Source organism: Brachionichthys hirsutus, chromosome 3, assembly GCF_040956055.1.
Source record: "Brachionichthys hirsutus isolate HB-005 chromosome 3, CSIRO-AGI_Bhir_v1, whole genome shotgun sequence".
Taxonomy (NCBI): domain Eukaryota; kingdom Metazoa; phylum Chordata; class Actinopteri; order Lophiiformes; family Brachionichthyidae; genus Brachionichthys; species Brachionichthys hirsutus.
Genome location: NC_090899.1, coordinates 449,138 through 456,855, shown reverse-complemented (window position 1 = coordinate 456,855; position 7,718 = coordinate 449,138). Strand labels below are relative to the sequence as shown.

Below are 7,718 nucleotides of genomic sequence, written 5' to 3'. Positions count from 1 at the left end.
GCGCTCAGATTCACAGTCGCCTCACACAGCCCCGCCTCCACACAGCCCCGCCTCCACACAGCCCCGCCTCTGGCCATCACACATCTGAGGAGGTGCCCGAGGCGTCCGGCAGGAGCGAGAGAGAATGAGGACAGAGGAGAAGAAAGGAGAAGGAAAGCAGGCCCAGTTCTGATCTCGACCCTGTTCGTGGTGACGTTTAACTCCTCCCCTTAACTCCTCCTCGCTTCTTTCTTGGGAGTCGGAGCGACGCTCCTCCTCTCAGCGGCGCCGGGAGGAGTTTTATTCTCCTCAGCTTTAAGCGTGGAAAACAGACGAAGAAGAAAGAGTTCCAAACCCTCCTCACGTGTGTTTGATCAGAGCAGCCTTTGAATGGCGACCTTTGACCTTCACGTGGCGAGGAGGTGTGTGAAGGAGCAGCGGGGGGGGGGCTGAAACAGACTGACTGTTGTTGGGAAAAGAACAAGAAAGGAAAGATGAAGAGGAGAAGGCTAAAGAAGGAGGAGAGTTGATACAGAAAAGTGAAGGAGAATAAAAAAGAGGAGAGGGAGGATGAAAAGGGAATGACTAAAGGAAGGAATGCTGAAGGAGGAGCAGGAGGTGATGGGATGGAGGAGGTGATGGGATGGAGGAGGTGATGGGATGGAGGAGGTGATGGGATGGAGGAGGTGATGGGATGGAGGAGGTGATGGGATGGAGGAGGTGATGGGATGGAGGAGGTGATGGGGTGGAGGAGGTGATGGGGTGGAGGAGGTGATGGGGTGGAGGAGGTGATGGGTAACGGAGCTAACGGCGGCTACAGTTAGCAGCAGCTGTGGTTTAAACCCGGACAGAGACCTGCAGCTAAAGCCCGGGGACGGTTTCCTCTGGGACAGACCTCAACGTTTAACCAATCAGGAGATCAGAATGGGGTCATGTGACCTGCCACTCCGGGCCCGCCTCTACTTGTCCAGCCGGCTGCTGTCGGCCCGATGAGAGGCCTCCATCCATCACACCCCGCCGTCCGTCACCACGTCTTAAGCTCCAGACACCTCCGATGTTACCCGAGAAGTCACTTCTGAGCAGTGTTTTCTGGGAAATGGAGTCGGTGGCGGCGTGTTGACAGGGCCGTGTCACCCCGCCGCCGCCGGAGCGAGACGCTGACCGCGGCGGACACGCAGGAAGGCGTCAGCCGATAGAGAAGTGACAGATCGATGGCTGTCAAAGCAGAGCGGGGCGTGGCGTTTACAGACGAGCGTTTCAGCGCCGGCGCCTCCGACGTGCCGTCCGTCATCGGCAGCGGTCGGACGCCGGACGACCCCTCGACTCACACCGCCGCTTCTTCACGTCTCATTGAGCAAAGACAAGCAGCTTCAGAGTTTCAGCGCCAGCGATGACGGAGCCTGAACCTCATCAGCACACCTGCAGGTCCAAACGGGCTCACCGTCACCAGAACCTGAAACACGAGCCTCCTCCAGCAACACGTCAGGAGATCCAGCCGCCGCGCCGAACGAACAAAGAACGAGAGAGGAGAGGAGAAACACCTCAGAGAGAACGTAGCTTAGCAGGCTAGCAGCCAGCTGGGGAGCTGATAGGATGGATTCCATTACAAACACTGTAGACGTAGCATAGCCTAGCAAGGGAAGAAATGCCCACGCTATCTTAAGTAGCATGAAAAGCATGTTTAAACTATTAGCTTAGCGTAGCCTAGCAATTTAAGTCCAAAACAACAAGTGTGCTAAGCTACAGCTAGCTGTCTTGATTTGTTCCTTTAGTTAGTTATTAGCTCATTAGCGCCGGGCTAATAGCGACATGTGGCGATACACTCGTACTGCCAAGCTAGTTTGATAAGAAGCTAAATGAAAACCAAAAATGTGATGACGCTCTTCTCCACTATGCGCATTAAAATCCACCACAGAAGAAGAACATCCTGTTTTACGGTTCAACCAGCGTGTGACGGAGCGTTTCACCGCGGTGGCCCCGGAGGCCCCGGAGGCCCAAGAACGACAGAGCGGCTCCCACGTAGCTCCCCAGCCTGGGAGCCGCTCTGACACCCTCCTCTTCGTCCTCCTCTTCGTCCTCCTCTTCGTCCTCCTCCCCCAGCATCAGACGGAGAACGCAGCGCATATAAAGTGCTGCAAAATGTGAGTTTAAAACGTAAAGAACCAAAAACAAACGATCGATGTTTCATTCCTGTTTTTATTACCTCTGCCGAGGCGGGGGTCATGTGGGGGGGGTCATGTGATCGCCGGCGTTTGCCCGCCCGTCCGTAACTCAATTTAATCTGTATCCGATCGAGAATGGAGTCAGTAAAATGTGTTTAATGACCGTTGCTGCCGACACAACGTGATAATTATGGGATGTAAACCTGCAGCTGAGCGAGTTTCACTGAAGCTTATAGCAGGTTTATAATAATACGTCCGTGTGTTGAAGCAGCCATGTGGGTCGGGTACCCTGGGACCGCTGTGTGACAGCTGGCACCTCGGTGTGTGTGTGTGTGCGTGTGTGTGTGCGTGTGCGTGTGTGTGTGTGTGTGTGGCAGACGGACTGGTCAGAGTAGAACAACAACATGGTGAGACCACCATGATGAAGGTCTAAAGCGTTAATGATGCGTGTTCTTCTGTAAAATAAAAAAGAGTTGAATCCACAGTGTGGACCTGGACTGTTTCACCGTGTGGACCTGGACTGTTTCACCGTGTGGACCCGGACTGTTTCACCGTGTGGACCCGGACTGTTTCACCGTGTGGACCTGGATGCGGACTCTATTTGCTGCTTATTGATTAGAATTGAACTGTTTATATAACTGATGACATCATTAATGGTAAATGTTCTGCACTCATAAACCACTTTTTCCCGCGGTGCTCAAAGCGCTAACCCTAACCCATCCACACACTCACCCATTCATCTGGGGTTCGGTGTCTTGCCCAAGGGCACTTCAACATGCGAACCACTGATTTACTGATCACCGGACGCCACCCTTCACTAACGCTCACAGATGTTACCATGACGACTACATTAAAGGCATTAAGCTTAAGGGAACGCTCCTTGTTAGTCACGGAGTCCCTCCTGGCTCCGGCTCCTCATCCATCCGTCCTTTCACCCCATGGAGACGAGCTCTCCGGGGAGGAGGACGGGAGGCCGAGGGAGAGGAGGGGCAGAGGAGGGGCAGAGGAGGGGCAGAGGTCACTGCAGGGCTGCTTTTGTTATTTATCTGACCAATAGCTGATGGATGGGACGCTACCAAAGCACCAAGTCATTGATCACAGCGACACCCCCCCCCCCCCACATACACACAACCCCGCCTCCTAATGCACGCACTGCCCCCCCCCCCCCCATAATTAGCGACAATTAGTGAGGACAGGGGGGGTAACAAGCAGATGCGTGTCACCTCGCAAGCATGTTAACAAACAGGTAAACACAGCTGAGTTTGGTCATGGAAGACTTTGTGTGTGTGCGTGTGTGCGCGCGTGTGTGCGTGCGTGTGTGTGTGCGTGTTTGCGCGCGTGTGTGCGTGCGTGTGTGTGTGCGTGTGTGCGTGCGTGTGTGTGATTGATTATTTGAATCAAAGCATAGATAAATGTAGAAGAAGATCAAAGATAAAGACATTCCAGACTTTCATCTGGCGACATGTTTGAGAAGTTCACCGCTGCAGTAGCAAATGATGCTAGTTTAGTACTGAGCAGAAAATGAGGTAAAGAAAGCCTAGCCTAGCGTAGCATAAAGCAAGAGGAGAAGGTTGCCGTGGCGATGGAAATAAACCATGAATAATGGATCAAAGCCAGAGAACTTCAACAGGAGCCACTTTTCCAGTCGGTCTAAAGGTTTCAGGCTAAGTAGCAGCGCTAGCGTTAGCATTAGCCTGAATGGGACGACCTTGGCCTACTTGACTGATGAGCGTTCTGCCCGCAGGCTGCTGCCGATCGGGTGGGGGGGGTGATTGGTGTGGTTTGTTTGACATGATGTAATCACGAGCGGCTGATCGACCCCCCCATCTGGTCGTGATGGCGGCCGGCGTTCCGTCACATCTGACCAATCAACCGCTCCAAAGGCCTCTGATGTTTGTTTGTAGAAATCAGTTGTGTTTGCTCACCTGGTGGTCTCAGGTCTGAACTCACAGACCAGTGCGTGTGTGCGTGCGCGTGTGTGCGCGTGTGTGATTCAGTCATGGTGATGACCCTGCTGTAAACCGTCTGATTGGCCCCGCCCCTGTGTGGGAATGAGGCCCTATTGGATGCCTTCGTGGAGAGTGTCACACGCAGCACGCTGGCCTCTGATTGGCCGGTTACAGAGTCGCCATCATTCACCTGGCGACCAACTCCACCATAACATGCTCAGGACACGCCCCCTCTTGTTTGTTTGCATCATTCTAACACAAACAAATGGAAATGGAACACGCCCCCCCCGACTGGATATCAACCAGAACCAGAACTTTACACTTTGTCTTTTCTCAATAAAACACAATTAACATCAAAGAAATGAACCTCATCTTCATCTCTCGGCGCCTCGTCTTCCTCGCGCGTCGCGCCTTTACGCACAGACTCTTACCGCGGAGGTTCTGGATCTTCACCGCCACCTCGGCGGGATCCCGCAGGCTGCGCGCCAGGTACAGACGCCCCGAGTCCCGCTCGATCTGCGCTGGCGACTCGTCCTCGGACAGAACCTGGAACCGCCGCTGCTCGAACCTCCGGTCCGGCACCGTGAACACCAGGTCCCCGACTGCGGCGTGGTCCGGGACGGTCACGGTGTAGGTCAGCTCCTTGGCCAGAGCCCGGGGCTTCCGCCGCGCGGCGGCAGAGCGGCTGACGGTGACGCGCAGGAAGCGCGGCTCACTGCTGAGCGCCACGGCCCCCCCGTCCCTGGCGAAGACGCGCAGGGTCACCTGGCTGACGCCCAGGAGCGACCCGACCAGCCTCACCTGCCCGGTTAGAGGAACCACGTGGAGAAGGTGAGACTCTGGCGATGCGTAAAAGGTGACGCGCGCGTTCCTCTCCGCGTCGTCGTCCTTCGCGTCAAGGCGAGCCAGCTCGGTTCCGATCGGCGTCAGCTCGTCCACGTCGGGCCGTCTGGTTCCCGCAGGTGAACCGGGGGGTGTTGTCGTTCCGGTCCGACACCTCCACCTGGACACCGACGCCCCTCCTCAGACACGGCGGCGGCAGCTCCACCGTCAGCCGGTACATCGCTATGAACTCCCGGTCCAGGGTTCTGGAGGAGACCAGAACCAGGCGCCCCCGGTGGCGAGCGAGCCGGAAATCCGACGCGTAATGTCCCTTCAGGCTGGCGGCCAGGTCCGCGCCGGGGCAGCCGCCGGTTCCGAGCGGCAGCTTCACCCCGTGCACCGGCGTCCCGGCCGGGGAGTTCTCCGCTACCCGTCCGTAGTAACGCGCCGGTTGGGCACGGAGCAGCAGCGGGAGCAGGAGGAGGAGGAGAACCGGTCCAGATGTGGCCATGTTTCCATCAAACCCGGTTCAGCAGCCAGAAGAGTCCGGTTCACGGATCCGGTTCAGGCGCGTCTCTGCTCGAATCCCAAATCCTCAGAGGAAGAAGTTCATCCGGAGGCAAAGATCAAACCAATAAGAAGCTAATCACCAATCAATCGATGGAAAGAGGAGGAGCGTCTTCCTCGGGGTTCTGATCGGTTCTGTCTCCAGACCCGACTGACGGAGACAGACGCCCCCTCCACGCCATGTGGACCCACAGGCCCCGCCCCACTCGGAGGAGAGAAGCCAATTAGACGGGTGAGAGGAGTGTGACCGGCAGGCGCAGGGACACGCCCACTGCCACGGAAGGGACTGTGCTACGTCACACCTGATGATCGGTCACCTGGCTGCAGCAGGTAGTCATGACGTCACACAGCTGTTCTCCAGACGGTGCCGCCCCCTCCAGGGCAAAGTCACATGATGGAATCGACCCGACAACATTATCCGATCTACCTGTGATCGGTTCCTATTGGCCCGCCGTGCTGACCTTTGACCTCCGTCCACCCTGAGCCTCTCAGCTGGAGCCAACGGGCCGGGTCACAGCATCCTATCAGATCCAGTTCTGAAGATGGGCCCCCACCCCTCTGACCTGGATCCAGATCTAATGTGAACACATCTGCCCTCCAATCAGACACGAGATCTGGAGTCTCCTGATCGCTGATAAGACGAAGCAGAACCAGAACCAGGCCAGGGTTCTTCCCAGACCCTTTAGCCCCGCCTCCCGGGTCTTTTGAAGCTAAACTGGACCGTCCTGCTGCTCGGTTCTTGGACCAGTCAACGTGTCCTGGAGGGGACCCGGATCCAGTCTGGAGGTTTACTGGCTGAGTCCGAAACCAGCGGATCCGATCCGGTAACTGTGACCGTTACAATCCTTTTACTTCCTGGCTGTCATCTGACAGGAAACGGATCCATTTCACGGGAAGGTCGGATGACGGGCAGAACTTTGTCCCCGGTGTCACGGGAACGAATTGGACGTCTTTGCTTTTGAAGCGTCTCGCTGGACTGCAGCTGGACCGGGCGGAGCCGATACCGCCGGGCTCCAGGCGGCATGGCGGCGGCGCCGTTCGATCCGCTGGTCACGCTGCTCAGATTCCTTCAGGAGACGTCGCTGTGCGGACCAGAACCGTGTTTCTGCATCCCAGGCCTCCCGGTCCAGGTAGCACACTGGTCCCAGGCCTCCCGGTCCAGGTAGCACACTGGTCCCAGGTCTCCCGGTCCAGGTAGCACACTGGTCCCAGGTCTCCCAGTCCAGGTAGCACACTGGTCCCAGGTCTCCCGGTCCAGGTAGCACACTGGTCCCAGGTCTCCCGGTCCAGGTAGCACACTGGATCCAGGTCCTCCCGGTCCAGGTAGCACACTGGATCCAGGTCTCCCAGTCCAGGTAGCACACTGGTCCCAGGTCTCCCGGTCCAGGTAGCACACTGGATCAAGGTCTCCCGGTCCAGCCATGCTGACATCTGCAGCCAATCAAATCATCAGATGTCCCGTCAGGACAGATGGCTCCCATTAGGGGGCGGCGGCTTCCATTAGGGGGAGGCGGTTATCCTGCAACTTCAATCTGTCCAAAATGTCACGCAAACTGAAAACCATCCGTCTGACGGACGGGGGGGGACGGGGCATTTTAAACTGACTGGTGCTTCCCTTCATGCACAAAGTCCCACTGCAACACACACACACACACACACACACACAGTGCTTGAAGCTATTTCTTTCCACTCCTCTAATGATGGTGTTTTCAAAGAGCTGTCAATCAGCCCCCCCCCCCCCCCCGCCAGGTTGAGATGTGATTTTTCCCCTCTCAGAAATAACCTTATTGTGTGTCTACCTGTCTGTGTGTGTGTGTGTGTGTGTGTGTCTACCTGTGTGTCTGTGTGTGTGTGTGTGTCTACCTGTGTGTCTGTGTGTGTGTGTGCGTGTGTGTGTGTGTGTCTACCTGTGTGTGTGTGTCTACCTGTGTGTCTGTGTGTGTGTGTGTGTGTGTGTGTGCGTGTGTGATGCTCTTGACTGCAGACGTTCATCCGGTCCACGAGCACAAAACGGGTGTGTCACAAAAAACACGCCAGAGGACGTCTGTCAGCAACACCCCCCCCCCCCCCCCGCAGGCCACGCCCACATGGGTCTGAGTGCATCGGGGCCTGAACCCGAGTGGATGACGACGAGAGTCCTGCTGTCTCACCTGTAGTGGAGGTAACACATGAAGGGGCGGGGTTTACCATCACCCCACACACACACACACACACAACGCAACCCATTTGAATGAAAGTA

At 56.5% G+C, this 7,718-nt stretch overlaps 1 protein-coding gene across 1 annotated transcript in view; it reads right to left on the bottom strand.

Annotated features, from left to right (window-relative positions):
* si:dkey-22o22.2 (neural-cadherin) overlaps nucleotides 1-5,423 on the bottom strand; it is a 28,836-nt gene extending 23,413 nt beyond the window's left edge. Inside the window, 2 exon segments of the mRNA XM_068757179.1 lie at nucleotides 4,522-5,032; nucleotides 5,034-5,423. Coding sequence (XP_068613280.1) covers nucleotides 4,522-5,032; nucleotides 5,034-5,423 — 901 coding nt within the window.
* Between the last annotated feature and the right edge of the window lie 2,295 nt (nucleotides 5,424-7,718).